The 15,849-nt window shown below is 30.6% G+C and overlaps 1 protein-coding gene across 1 annotated transcript; it reads right to left on the bottom strand.

Moving 5' to 3' along the window:
* Positions 1–3,292: 3,292 nt before the first annotated feature.
* Positions 3,293–7,113, bottom strand: LOC110712368 (BTB/POZ domain-containing protein At1g67900-like). The gene is made up of 4 exons (XM_021890821.1): positions 6,405–7,113; positions 6,232–6,301; positions 4,839–6,119; positions 3,293–4,127 (listed from the first exon to the last, which is right to left on the bottom strand). The coding sequence occupies exons 1-4, from the start codon at positions 6,461–6,463 to the stop codon at positions 3,639–3,641; spliced, it is 1,899 nt and encodes a 632-aa protein (XP_021746513.1). The 5' UTR covers positions 6,464–7,113; the 3' UTR covers positions 3,293–3,638.
* Positions 7,114–15,849: the final 8,736 nt, after the last annotated feature.

Here is a 15,849-nt window from a genome sequence, read left to right as displayed (position 1 = left end):
TCACGTGCATGTGGTTTGACCAAATACATCAACAAATTTAGTGAATAATACACCAACTTTATTCTTATTTTCTGCCTTATTGATGTATGCAAATTCATAATTATCTTGTTTCAACTAGATAGCTTAGTACAATTTACACGGTCTACACACTTGGATGGGTGAATCGCCTAGCAAGTTTTTTCATGTAAAAGGAAAATTTAACTTAAAATAATTACAAAGATGTACCATTGTATCAGAGTTGCATTGCCACACAAAACTTGGGTAGGCTTGTCTTTTACCAATAATTGTAAACAATTAGTGTATGGTATGGAGTATAAAATATCCTGAAATTTGTCAAAGTTATGTCATGTTGATAAGATAAGAGATAGAGAATATTATAAAGATTCAAAGCTAATCGAATATAATTGGTATTATAAGATATTATGTTTAACAACTAGCATATACATATAATCGTATGTTCCAAACTTAGAGTTATTTAATGTGTGATACATCTGATCTCGTTTAGATCAGATTATGATTCTATTTACAAATATGATTATCCATGTGCCAAGTCAGCTTATACAAGATAACTACCGAGAATTAAATCAATAAATTATGAAGTTGATACAATTAGACCGGCTCTCATCTTCATCTCTTTTTCTAACTTCCAAAATTTCAATTTTTTCTCATTTGACTCATTAGATTATCTATCTTTCTTTCCTCTTGTCGTTTCTGTCTAATTAATAGTATAGCATGTTTCGATTATTTGTACGAAAATTCATTAGTATACTAGTATAGCATGTTTCGATATTCTTATTGTCTCTGGTCACTGAAATTACGTTAACACCAAGTTAACTATGCTTGGTCTAATGAAAAGAGAGCACTATGAATTTCAACGAGACGGGGCGGGGTAGATGTTGGCCTTTCAATCCTCATTTAACATCGCGGGTGCAATTTCAATACCATTCTCGCCCAACCTCCTACTTGTAAATCCACCACCACCTAAGATCCCCCGAATCCCCGCCTCCCAAATACAATTATCAACAATGATTTTTTTGTTATTATAACAACGAGAAATCACTGTTAACATTAAGCTTTTTTAAAAAAAAAATTAATATGTTGCATTATTTTACTTATTTTTATTTTTAGTTTTATTTTTTTTTTAATTTTATAAAAGTATACTTTGTATAATTTTATTTTTTAAAATATATAAATGTGGGTATGGGGCGGGGCGGGGCGGGGCTGGGTGGGTACAACCTAAAATTCACTCCTGCGCCATCACCTTTGTTGGGTATGCTTTTTATACTTATCCCCGCCCTTTTGGACCGTGGGTGGGTCGGGTCTCTTACTTGACCAGTCATACTGACATCTTTAGAGAACACATTCTAATCATTAGGTTAGAGGTTCAATCTTCACGTGTGAGGTGTGACAATTTTTGGAGAAGACTCTTTACTCTCATTTATAATATATATATATATATATATATATATATATATATATATATATATATATATATATATATATATATATATATATATATATATATATATATATATATATATATATATATATATATATATCGAGCAAGTTAGCTTGTCTAATACCGAGTTATCTAAGTTTACTGCAGCTAAAATAAGTTCTAATTAGTCCAAACATACTTGAATTTAGCTAAATTCAATAACTCATTAGAATTTTTTAGAAATTATACTTGTCAATTAAACCTGAATTTCAAATGATCACAAGATTCATAAGAAATTAAGAATCATAGCCAAAAAAATAAAAAAACAAAAACTAGGTCTTGATTTTGGGTCACCAATTCTGGACCGGATTGGTGGCTGGCCCAGCCCAAACAGTGGTACCTCTTTTTGGGATGTAATCCAACCCAAATAGTAGATCATAGACTTCTATAAGCTTGACAGCATACTCATAGTCCGGTCTGGCATAAATGATTCACGGTATAATCGGATCGGACCTATGCAAACTTATTCCGGTGCGATGCCTTGATCCGCTTTCTTTGCCACAATTTGGACATGAACAACCCTATTATTCTTTTTTTATTTGTATTTTTTTTATGGTAAGTTACGGGGTCCCCCACCCTATCACATGAATAGGGGATGAGGATCGAACCCCCAACCACTATGGAGGGGAAACGGGGGGACTAATCATCCCTCCATCTCCTATAGTCCTATGTTATCAATGAACAACCCTATTATGAACCTAGGCATCTAGCTTAATTGGTTATAATCATATACGAAGTATGAATTATAAATGTGAATGTCAATTATCCAATAGTGATTAACATGTTGGCCTAGGATGGTATGCAAGACCAATTGATTGGGCCAAGTTAGGATGAATTATTTTTTAATTCAGGTCAAATACTGCATGTAATAGACCAAAGTGTTTGATCTTCGGTTATAATTTTTTTTTTTGGGTAAATTTTAGAGAGCCACAAAGGTGGGTAATGAGAATCAATCACAAGATTTCCTAGAATTGAAAGAGAAGCATTAACCACTTAAACTATGCCTCACTCTCGCTTGGATATAATCTAGATTGCAAAATTTGTTCGAATTCTTGATATTGGATCGAGTTTCAGGTCGGTCCAATTTTAATAGTTCATAGTCAAGATCATATTTCGTCACATAACAGAGGGAGGGAAGGCAAGAGTGAGTCAACCCTCAACAGTCAACACCATGAATATCGGTTACAAAAACGTACATGGACTGCTCAACCCAATTACCATGCCTAATATAAACTTATTCCAAGAATGAGTTATTATGGTGTAAATCATCTAAACATGCGATTGTGAAATCAATTAGTCAGCACGAGAGACAAAAAGATTACTTATGTCTTGTGCAAATATAAATCTTGCTCCCATGCTTCTTTTTTCTTGTACCTTCTTAATCATTATATTCTCAGTACAACTTTGCAATAGCATCAAATATTTCCATAATCATTAACAGCTAAGCTTATATCTTTAAACTTGATTCGACTCTCTGAAAACTTAAATGCTTGCAATTAAGACTAAATTAACTTCAATTGTACTCTAAAATTTTCTTAATTTGAAAGAAAGATATAGCTTAGACATTTTATTAATTAGATCACGGTTATTACTTGTAATCCGCCTTACCATCATGTAAAATGCATTATTATTACGCGCCTTTTTGTATTTAGTGTTCGAAACCAAAAAAATAATAAATAAATAAATACAATCAATCAAATTAAAAGCTTGAAAAACAGACATTTTGCTGCAAGATAGTCAGTGGATTGCACTGTATAATGAATGAAGATCCAATTAAGTTTGTAAAAGAATAAATGATAGGGGCATAATTTTCATATATTATATTATTTGGATAAATAACACAACCACCTTAATGGTCCCATATATATGCTTACACATTTACAACTACCAAATCCTAATTTTGTGGCCTCAATTTGAGAGATTTATTTTTCCCTCCTAATGCCTTAAAAACATTTCTCTTCACATTATTGAAATAGGCTACATAATAATCAATTCACATTTTAATGTTTTTGCCTAAATTTTACAAAAGGGTTTAACTTAATATACTTGTTTCTCATTAGATGCAAAATATTTAATTGGTCATGTAAAAAAAAAAAAAAATCCCTTAAATAAGGAGAATTTTTTTTTTTTGTGTTCTGCCTCAGTTCTTTTCAGCCACACTTCTGTTGTTGTTAATAGATAACAACTTACTGAACATTCGTTTAGGCCGAGTAGGGATTGAACAAAGGTTCTTGAATTTTAATCCTTTCGCGATACCATTTTCTTCTAAGTCATCCTCAGCTAACTTCATTTTAAGTGTTGACAGCTTCGATTTGGGTGATTTAAGGCCTGATACACTCCACTGATCTTCGGTGCCTGGGATAGTTGTTGTTGTGCTTAATGCTGCAGGTGGCCTAGATGAATGGTCGTCTTGTGCAGCTAGCAATGCTTTGATATCAGGAGGTAAGTCAGTGACTTTACCGCCTGCCATTGCTGCTCGTGCTTGTTCAAAGAATAGGACTTGGACTACTACTCTGAGTGGGAGTAGCTCGTTCTGTGCAGCGTGCATGCAGGCTTCCACGGATAATTTTTTGCAGTCTAAAACTCGACATAGACGTTTTCGTTCACTTTTTGTGAGCTCTGGATGTGCCTGAATGATCAAAACTCATTATTAATTGATTCATCTATCAACAAAAATTATATAACATCAAATGTATGGGACAATTTCACAACTATACTAGAATCATATCGCGGTAATGTATAACTGTACAAGTTTGATGCTTAAAATGTATTTCGCGGGAATTTATTGGGAATCAAGAGGACTTATTGAGGACTAATTTTGGATTCAATGTTTGTGATGTGCAAATTTGTTGTATGTGCATATTACTGTTATAAATTCGGCGTTTTTCCAAAGTGTACATCTTTTGACTAGAATAATAAAAGGTAAAATTTTACAAGGACTTTTGAAAGCCTTGATTTAAACTTGATTGGAATTGCCATTAAATTAAAAAAATTGATACTAATCACAATAATTTGAAAATTTTCTAAAATCAGTAGCAGAAACAGAACAACATAACTTCGGTATAACAAAAATGACATAATTTAGGGTGTGTTAATTTGGTGGCTAATTTCTTAACAGGCTAGCTAAATTAGGTGAAAATTGACATCAAGGGAAAAAAAAGGCCAAGAAATTTGGTAATCTACCTTAAAATTGAAGGTACAAACAAACAAGGGTCAGGGCAGTTGGTTATTTTACTAACACAATTGACACCAACATCATATTATGAGCTAAAAATGAAAAATGACAGACCAATTATCTGAAACATATGCTAAAAATGAAGGACTTTAGAATAGCACAAACCTTAAGGTAAATATCAATGGCCTTGTAAAGATCATCGTGCTCGATCCTAGCAAAACTCGGTATAGCTTCTGCAATAGCAACCATCTTCGACAAGGGCAAATTCGTGTCACGAGCAATCTCTTGCAAGTACTTGTCCACAACCTTAGCCACCTTTAACTTAGAACTATGAGAAGCTGAGGAAGACCTCCTCCTTTCTTGAAAATCGATATCGATGTTCTCAGCTGACCTTGACCTCCTCCTCCTCTCATACCTTCCTTTAGTCCTAGGAGGACTAGTTGGAGGACTCTGCCCTTGTGACAGAAACTGCTCCAAAATTGCCATGAATATATCCACATCATACCGCGTTTCACTTACTAAACTCGGTATTAATAAGTCCTTCACATTGGCTTCATCCATTTGAATCCCTACTCTCCTTGCTAACTCCATCTTCGACGAAGGAGAAGCCTTAAGCAAATTTGCTGCCTTGAGCAACTTAAGTAAGAAGCTGCAGGATACAGCACCTTTTTCGGAAGGCAGCAAGCTTACAATCGATTCGAGTAGTAGTCTATACTTGGATGTTTTTTCTCCTGTCTTATCTGAATCAATGTCAGGAATTACTTGCTTAGTAGGAAGCCATTTAGAAGCATAAATTTGCAATGCTTCGCCAATTAAGTGTGAAGGCACTCTTCCACCAGACTTTACTGCTATCATAGTCCTCCAATACAGATCAATTCCTAACTCTGCAACATCCTCAGCCCACCACCCTTTGCTTATATTCTTTTGCCTCGCGCACTCTGAACCTCCACCATCACCATTAGCACCATTACAAGAAACGATGTCATCTCTTCCACCCCCAACACCACCACCAGCTCGCCTCGAGTAAGTTCGAGAGAGGTTGATCTTAGTAGGGTGTGTTAAGACCCTAGCAGCAATTGCTTCTATACACCTACTAGTAATCCCAAGGTCTTCAGACCAACTAGGAAAGGCTTTAGTTGACTGTAAAGTAACAATTGCATCTTTCCAACCTTGAAGAATACAAGAGTTAAGGAAAACTTCAAGTTTATAGATCAAGTTTCCTTTCTCTGCTTCCTCTGTCATCTGAAGGTACTCGGCTGCACACCGCGTCGCTATGATGTTGTAGGCGCTTAAGGTGATTGTGATGCCATAACAGAATTTTGCACATAGTTCAAATGACTCAATTCCTCCCGGAAAATCTGGTAGTTGGATTATTTGGCGCGGAGATGATTCAGGGGATTCTGCACACAGTTTCTGTAACCGCAGACATTTTGACAGCAAAGGAAACTGCATGAAATTGTAAGTAACACACAAATCAGAAACAAATTATGAATCATAAGTCATAACATTAAATAAAAACCATATTATATAATTTTAGTATAAAGTTTAGTAAGTTTACCTTATGAAGCAAATATCTATGACCTTGAACTTGAATTATAAGGTCACTAGAGACTTCAGAGGAAACAGACCTGTATTTTTATTTATTCACAAGACATTAGTAATTGTATCACATAAAAACTATATAGTATATGAAAATAAATATGAATAAAATGAATGAAGAGAATTGATTACCTAACAGCCTCAGCTGTATAAAAAGTGTCAGGTTTAGATCCAAGTTTCATGAACTTCATTGTTTCGAAATCTAATCAAGGTGATTATCAAATTTCTATCAAAAATCATCAAGTTTATGAGAAAAGAACAGAGTTGTGAGACTCATTAGCAAAAGAGAGTTGTTGTTATAGTAGACTAATGTGTAGTTATAGTACTGCTGTTTTTGGTTGATTCAGCAGCAAAATTAACAATAAAAAAGATTTTGGGTCAGTTTTGTTTGTTCTTATTTCTTGGAATTTTGTAAGAAGATAAAGAAATATAAACAAATCTGAATTCCAGGGAAAAAAAAATTATATAGAATTACAAGAAAATTCCAGTTCTCTGAAGAAAAAAATGAATTTGGGGAATTAAATAATATCTTTATTTGGAAATGAGAGAGAATCCAAGAAAAAAGGAAAGGGTGTTTTGGGTTGTTGGTTTTGTTATTATTTTGGGTATATATAGTATAAATAATACTCTCCTAAGGTGGGGAACTAATAAAGGGAAAAAAAATTGGTCAAAATGACATAAACTCAAAACATCAAACATCTCTAGAAATTATGTCAATTTTAGTCAAATTTCCACACCTTTAAAAAAAAAGAAAGAAAAAAATAAGACATGCAAGTGAAAACCCTGCATTAAAAGTATTATATGATTACAGGAAAATTAAATAAATTTACTGAACCCACCTCGCCCATAGTAATCAATCATGTACTATCATCATCGTAGTAATAAATTAAAAAAAGACAGTTACATGATAAAAGTAATGAAATGAATGGCAAAATTATGTAATAAATGTCGAAATTGGTAGTATAGTTGGGTTTGTTTTTCATCAGTAATTTCATCAAATAATAATAATAATCTATCTATTAACTATTAATAAAACCGAAGATGATGATGTCATCACTACTCATGTGTCGCTCTCTTGATAAAAAAAATTCTGTCTAAACGTAATAATGATATCATTTTTTTTTTGTACAACTATCCTATTTATCATTTTTGTAATTTAAACATTAGAAACTTCTACCTTACTACTAAAACCTTTTATTTTGTCATAGAAAATTGAAATTTTTTTAAGTAGCACACTAATAAATTACCTCTTTCATTGAACTATGAATTAGACGACGTCGAATGGATACTATATCACAATTTTGATGAAAATAAAAGATTTAAAATTACAAAATGTAAGTAATTCTTATTTATATTCATGTATAATATATAGCAATTTATTATTAAATGTACAAATTAAAAATAAGTTTATATATAAACCGTGCATCGCACGGGTTCCAACCTAGTAATAATAATAATACGAAGTAATAAATATAGGTCGCGTTGCAGGGCTATTGGCTATGGTTTTATTATTCCTTTCTCCTTTTCTTTAATGGGAGAATTAGAAAAGGATGATATTGAGTTGTTGAAGCAGGTTCAGGTGTTCGCTAAGACTCGGGATATTGATGCTCATGCAGCTGCTCACATTTTCAACAGGATGAGGTTTGCTATAGCTAGAGGGGTGGGGTCTCATATTGTATCTTGGCTCCCCACCAATTTCTTGTAAATTGATTGACTTTGATCAAGATGATAATAATAATAATAATACTCCCTTAGTTTTTAAATACTTGCTCCATTTTCTTCATGCGCGGAGTTTTAGGAGAAATTGGAGAAAGTAACAAAATATAGAGGTATTGGGGTAGGTGGAAGAATAAAAAATTGTAAAAAGAAAAGGCAGTGGAGAAAATTAGAAGAGAGAGAATATGAAATTAAAAAAAAAATATGATTTATGTTGGGTCCATTAGGCGAGAGAAATGAATTAAATATTGCAAAATTTTCCAAATAAGGAAATGGAGCAAGTATTTAAAAACGACCGAAAAAGAAAGTGGAGCAAGTATTTAAAAACGGGGAGAGTAATAATAATAATATTCACGTGCTGAAGCAGATCTACAAGTTCTCAACGACTTAAGACATTGGGGCACGTGCTGCTGCTCATATCTTCACTAGAGTAAGCTTTGCAATAGAGCTAGAGCAGTGGGAGCCCAGATTGTATCTCAGCTTCCCATTAACTTTTTATAGGTTGTATAACTTTATCTATTTTTAAGATATATATAATAATAATAATACTCCGTAATAATAATAATAAGATCGAGGAGGATGGAAATAATATTAATAGCCATTTATACACAATAGTCCATGATTTTTTTTCACGTATTCTTAAAACACAAATTCTCATCCAAAAAGGTAGGTGTACGTTAATTTATTGTAAGAAAAAAGTATTTAAACTTACCTTTTATACTACAAAAGTTATTATTTTCCTAGTAATAAATTTTATCTTACAAAAAACTTAGAATGTATTAGACAAATCATATTATCTTTTATAGCATGTAAATGTAATATAAATTTATAACAAATTACACATTAAAATAAAATTCAAACCAATGACAAATTAAAGTTACCATAAAAATAATTTAAGTTACCTTCAAACTGACCTTTTTTACAATCAAAATAACGTTTATATCCACCTTACACCGTTCTTGAAATTATTTAAGTATATTGTATCAAACATCAATATATGAAATATGTCAATTGCCTATATGAATTAAATTAGAAATTTGTGACATTATTATGACTTGATTAAATTAGTTATTTATATTTAAGGGTGTGTTCCAATTATCTGATTTTTTACTTAATTAATATGAACTTGTTAGACTAATAGAACTTACTTGTATTTTAGTTGTACATGTATTTGAGTAGTCATTATTAAACCTTATTAAGACTTACTTTTTTTCCAAAATAAATGAAAAGAAGGTGAATCGAACATTGTGTCAGAAAAAAAGGTAAATAAAACTCCCTAATCAGAAAAATAAAATAAAATAATAATAATAATAATAATAATAATAATAATAATAATAATAATAATAATAAAAATAAATAAATAAATAGAACATGGCCTAATCGTGATGCTTAATATTTCTATTTTAATCTCTGGAATATATTTGTACTCTTTTCATTCCTGGTTGCACGTTTGTCACATTTACCTTAATGCATAGATTTCCAAACTCCATCAAATTTGAACTAATTGTAAAAAGTATACTTCTGATATTACTCAGCAAAATCTAAAAAAAAAAATATTACATGAATATATTTTTCCTTATATACATATATTATGTCAATGAATATTCATTTAATATTATGGTTTTTCTCTTCTAAAATAGAATATTCCATATGACAAACAAAAAGAAACGAAAAGAATTACACAATAAGAAGTGTTTATTTCGGAAACTAGTACTCCAATAGGGTTGAAATCATGAATGGGATTGGAGTAGTATGGGTTGAACTTTACTTTTTTTTTTTAATAGCAAAAATATTTCATTAATTAAAAGTCATACAACATCTACAATAGAGATTCAACATTAACAAATACATAAGATATTGAATCAAATAAAATTTTCCTTCATACAAAATACGATTGCCGAGTAGATCTTGCACTGTGGAACATCTCCTGCTTATATCGCTAGGAAATACAATCTTGTTGGATAAACAATCTAACGATCCTGTGTAAGCGTGAGGATGTTTTCTTTCTGATTCATTTGTTTGTATTCGAAAACTTGATAACTTTTTCATTAACGAAATAATTTCTCAACAATCCATTACATCTGATATCATGGATTCAAAATTTAAAAAAATTCTCCCCCCGAAAAGTGGAGATAAACCTTGTCTTTCGAAGGAGGTCGAAAAACACTTGTCTTTTGAAGGAGATCAGATACCCTATCTTTCGAGGGAGAAAAGTTTTTAAATCGAATGTGTTTCAAATGTAAAAAAAAAAAAGATAATTAATTTATTTCAAATGTTAAGAAGAAGAGTTAGGGCCTGTTCTGATTTATTAAACTGAGCTGAATTGAATTTAATCGAATTTAACTGAACTGAATTGAACTTAACCGAATTAATTAAACAGAGCTGAAATGAATTATTTATGAGAGAAGAAAATTAGAAATTGAAGTGAACTAAACTGAAATAAGTAGATCTGGTCTGAATTTTATGAGGTTTGATCTGAATTTTTCTGATCTGGTCTGGTCTGATCTGATTTAACAATTTGACTAAACTTTGACCGCATTTTAATACTAATCTATAAAGAAAAATATCACCAAAATGGATCTTGTTAAATTCGTCTCATTATGAACTTTTTAAATATGTAATTTTTATAAAAAAATTTAATACGCAATTAACGATATTTAGCAATAAGTAAATGATGATCAAAAGTTCTGATCTGGTCTGATCTGAATCTTTCTGATTTGAATTTATTAAGAAATAAGTAATAAGTATTTGAAATAAGTTGAAGAGAACAAGTCCTAAGTCGAAGAGAACATGCTTTTATTAAGGAAAGGTATAAAAGATTAAAAGGGGCTCCACAGCATGTAGCAAAGACAAAGGCCAAGCCCACGTGCTTAACCTGTGCCCACTTTGGGTCCTAACTCATGATTACGACTCGATTTTCCGATGATAATTCCTTTTCACTATTACAGATTAATCTGTCTCAACAATTAAGAACCTTTATTTTATATTTTTAATTTTTTAAAGAAGATTGTTGTAGAAATTAGCTTTAATCCCAAGTTTTTTCTAGCTACTAATAAAGGTTTTTATAGTAGGTGAAATGTCATTTTAAATCATCTCATACTCATTTTGCTAATTATATTTCGATTAGGTCGCCTAGCCTCTAGAGTCTAGACTATAGGATAGGCCAAGTCTACAAATCTATAATACTATATCATAGACTACGACTACAACCCTAGTTTACTAGCCAACACAATTTTAAATGAGATTGTCTTACTATTAGCTCAACTTTTTTACTCCATCTGTTTCATATTAAATACAGGGTGTTTATAAAATTTTAAAAACTTTGTAGGATAGGGTCCAAAAGAGAATTTATAAAATACGAAGTATATAGTAACTTTATATACTACATTTTATTATTCATCTCACCTACTTCAAACCCCATTCAAATTAATTTATCATATTTCTTTCATGGTCACCACTACTTTATCACATACTTTCACTTAAGGTTGTTCATCTGTCCAGGACCAAAGACCGGAAATTAGAATTTTAAATTCTGAAAACTCGACTGATTAAGTTGGGACCGAACCCAGATCGGACCAAAAGAATTGGTCCAAAACTCGGACCGAATTGCTTTGGATTGATTTAAGAATTTTTTTAAAAAAGAATTCTAAATTCTTAACAATTTTATGGAAAACTCGAAAAAAGTAAAGGAAAACTATATTTTAACATTTTTTTTGTATGTTTAGGACAAAAAACTTATAAAATTAAAGTTTTCTAAGCTTATTTAAGGATAATCTTTACAATTATTTTAGGTTTCACACATATCTGTAATCAAAAACTCAGTTCGATCCAAGACGGATTTTTATAGGGTTTTGGACCGAACCAGACCGAAGAGCTGAAAATTAAATTTCCAGACCTGAAGACTGGATCGATTAATCCGGTCCAGGGTCGGTCCAGTGTGGTCCGATCCATTTTTTCAATTCGGACTGATTTATGAACACCCCTACTTTCACTATCATGGTCTCCGCATTACTTTTACTACTTCATAATAAATTATTTATCCACTCACATTATTATATTATGATTTACTCTCCTACTCTGTGCATTTGCAAGTGATGCAACTAAAAAAAAAAAGATGGAGTAACATCTAATTTTTATATTTTTTGCTATTGTGAGATTAAAAATGGTTGCGATCAATAAAGAGTTGCATCGATATACGTATATGAGACTAACATTATAAAACGGATGGAGTAATAAGTATTGATTTTTAATAGTTTATTACTAGTGTAATTAATTGCAAGAACTAGACTATTAAGTTTTAATGTATTGATTAATTCATAAATCTATTACATTGTTGATTAAAGCTTGATCGTGCTAAATCTTATAATTTTTTTTAGTGTGAATAAAATGATCCCTAACTTAGGCTATACGAAGTATTAGTTTTTTTTTTTTTTTTTGAAAGAATACGAAGTATTAGTTAAAACTAGTTAAAGATAGATTCATATAAACAAGTTCCAAGTACAATAAAATTAAGTTTGTTATACAGTACACACTAACACAAACCTCTTTGCTACGATGAAAATCTGATCAAGCTACACATTCATAATAAGACAAATGTATAATAGATCCTTAATATAAAATGACAGCTGACATTTTGAATTCAAATGACGGCCTTTACACTTTTTATCAAGGTTAATTTAGGTTTCAATTGATCAAGACTTAGCTTGCTCTATTGTTCATCATCTAGGGTAATCTAATTGAGGAAATACGTGTGATTTTTTTAGAGCCACTTGTTGTAAGTGGACTAGTCTAGACTTTTGAACCAAAGATTTTAGAGACTTATGTTGTATATACAATAGTTATATTTATATTCGATCATATATGAAGCATATAGATACAAGTTTCAATTTTATAGACTACATATTCTAAGAATGACTATTGTTGTAACAATAATGAATAAACTTGATGATTCTAGCTTCAAAGCAAACAATTTTTGGTGACAAATTAATTGAACTTGTTGTATAAAGGTCATCAAAGATTAAAAATCATGCTAATACCAAATGTTAGGAGTTAATTTATCTATTTCTGCTGAAAGAGTAGAAGCACATACTCACTGTGATAACATAGTAAAAGAGTAACATAATTCATTAATTAATTTGGATAAATCAGCCGATAATTAAATATCACTTTAAATTATTTTTTGTTACATAAAATTAGTTGATAAGAATTAAAATTTTTTAAAAAAAAAAAAAAAAGGTTTTAGGTATTTTATATTTCCTTTTTTTTAAAAAAAATGTATAAATGTAGACTAGAGTACAATTCTACTCAACATCGTACTCTCTTTTTCACCTTTAATCCCCATTAATGTAGCCCACTAAAATCAAACAAAAGGGGGGCTAAATAATCATCATAAAAGTCGTTTTGAAAATAAAGGGTGAAGAACATTTTGTTGATTTTAAAATATCTATATTCGCATTTAATTTTAAGTTTAATTTTCTTGAAAATAATAGGCTAGAAAAATAGAAAAGATAATGGATTGTGGTTGAACCACAAGGAGGGGCTAAAAGAAGGAATAAGAAAATGAAGGACTTTTATAAAATGAGAATAGAATAACATAGCTTTATTAATCCCTTTTAACCAAACTTGCCCACACCTTCTATTCTAATAGCCTTACATACATTTCAATCATGATTATGACCTCAAGCTATTTTTGGTGCGATTGGTGGTGTAACAATTATTGCATAATTAGGGACTATGCATTGTTTTATTTGGGAGAACGTTTTGTGTGAAAACGGACTCATCAGGATGCCAATATATTTGACATTAATAAACTAATACGTAGTATATGATATTAATAATATAATATCTAGCATGAGAAATCTAGTATTTGACATTACTAATCTAGTATTTGACAAATTTTATCCCTGTTGTAGAACATGTCATGAATTATGTTAAGAATATACTAGGTTAATTAGTTTCCGTGCTATGCATGATATTTTTTTTAATAACCATTATTAAACTATCATTATAATTAGTTTTTTATAAACGAAAAAAAAAATTAAAAATATAGTTGACAAATTTTGATAAAAATAAAGGATCATATGAAAGATAGTTTAGGGGGTTTAGGTAAAAATGATTTAGAAAATGATCAAAATTATGTTAAGAATTTTTTTCTGTAGCTACATAAATATTTGTGTTAAAAATTTGTCAAATCTTTTTTATCAGTAATTATATTTTATAAGATTAGAGAATTATTTTATTCGACAAAAAAATAAAAATAAAACCAAGGACACAACATAAAATGATATGTGTCATTGCTTGTGTGTCTTTTAGTACATAGTTTTTTTTTAAGAGAGTCACAAGGGGTCTGGAATTGGGAGGGAAGCTCTAACCACTTTAGTTATCCTTCACTATCTTGGTATATAATTTATAATTGTCAATATTTTTTGGGGAAAGATATATGAAATCCTTTTACCTTAATTATAATATATAATTACTACATAGCAGCTCGTCTTGTGTGCGGCCGGCCATACCGTGTGACCACTTAAAGTAACCCCTATAACATTGATTAAGTAACCCCTGTAATACCAATCAAGTAACCCCTATAACACTGACCGAGTAACTCTATAACAATGATGAAGTAATAACCCCTTTAACACTGATTAAGTAACCCCCATTACACTAGCAAAGTAACCCCCTAAAGTGGCTGACCACACGGTGTGGCCAGCCACATATAAGACTTTGTGACTACATAATAATATGAAATCTATTCTATTAACTTACACTAAAAGTGAATAACCAATGACACTTGTCATTACCTTGTATAAAATGTTCAAGCCTTTTTTTTTTTTTTTTTTGTGCAAAATCTTTAAGTAAACTATTTATAACTTATAATATTTTCTTTCTAGTTTGACAATCATATTCCATATATGCCCAAATGAAATATACTTTATACGGAGTATTTTGTAATATTATATATCATTAAAAAATATTTAACAACTGTGTATTGCACAAAGATTTTAACTTAGTATGCAATAAAAATAATACTTCCTTCCTTCAAAAAATAAAATAAAATAATACATACTCCGTTTCTGAAAATTTGACTCACTTTGAATTTGTGTGGTCTCCCATGAACATCTTTGACCATGAATATCTTCGGTTATGTATAAGTGAAAATTATAAAAAGTTGACAATTGAAAATTTTATAATAAGGGAATCTAATTAGATCTCTCATACATTTTTTTTTTTGTATAAATCATAATATGTAGTCAAATTTATTTTATTTTGACCAGATGAATAGTAAGTGAGTTGAACTTTCAGAAACAGAGGTAGTGTTATTTTTGTAAAAGATTTGTTTCATGAATTGGAAAAAAAATTAAAAACTCACTAAAAGATGACACGTGTCATTAGTAGTGTGTCTTATAGTATATTGTTATTGATGATTATTGATTATTTAGGGTTTGTTCACATTTACTTAATTTTAGTTCAGTTCAGCTCCAATCAGTTCAGTTCAGTTCACTTCAGCTCCAATCAGTTCAGTTTAGTTCAACTCGGTTCAATAAATGTGAACAGACCCTTAGTTTATAGTTGTCAATATTTTTTTGACAAACTTTTAAATAAATCGGATGTACAATAAATATTGTACATCTGTTATAAAATCACCCTAATATGAGTAAAGTTACCTTAATATGAATAAAAGTTACCTTGACATAAATAAAAGTTACGAAATATTTATGCTTTATTGATAAAAGTTACCCAAAAAATTACTCCCTCCATTTTTAAATACTTGCTCCATTTCTCTGTGCGCGGAGTTTTAGGAGAAATTGGAGAAAGTAGTGGAAGAATAAAAAAAAGTAGTGGAAGAATAAGAGGAGAGAGAGTA

The sequence above is a fragment of the Chenopodium quinoa genome, unplaced genomic scaffold (assembly GCF_001683475.1).
Source record: "Chenopodium quinoa cultivar QQ74 unplaced genomic scaffold, ASM168347v1, whole genome shotgun sequence".
Classification (NCBI taxonomy): domain Eukaryota; kingdom Viridiplantae; phylum Streptophyta; class Magnoliopsida; order Caryophyllales; family Amaranthaceae; genus Chenopodium; species Chenopodium quinoa.
The sequence above is the reverse complement of the archived record's forward strand: the minus strand, read 5'-3'. Positions and strand labels throughout refer to the sequence as shown.

What these genes read in the sequence shown, in the direction of transcription:
- LOC110712368 (XM_021890821.1), bottom strand. Translation starts at nt 6,463, where the DNA reads ATGAAGTTCATGAAACTTGGATCTAAACCTGACACTTTTTATACAGCT. An exon ending in TATACAGCTGAGGCTGTTAG is followed by an intron (nt 6,302 to 6,404) that starts GTAATCAATTCT and finishes ATAAAAATACAG; the next exon opens with GTCTGTTTCCTCTGAAGTCT. An exon ending in ATAGATATTTGCTTCATAAG is followed by an intron (nt 6,120 to 6,231) that starts GTAAACTTACTA and finishes AATTTCATGCAG; the next exon opens with TTTCCTTTGCTGTCAAAATG.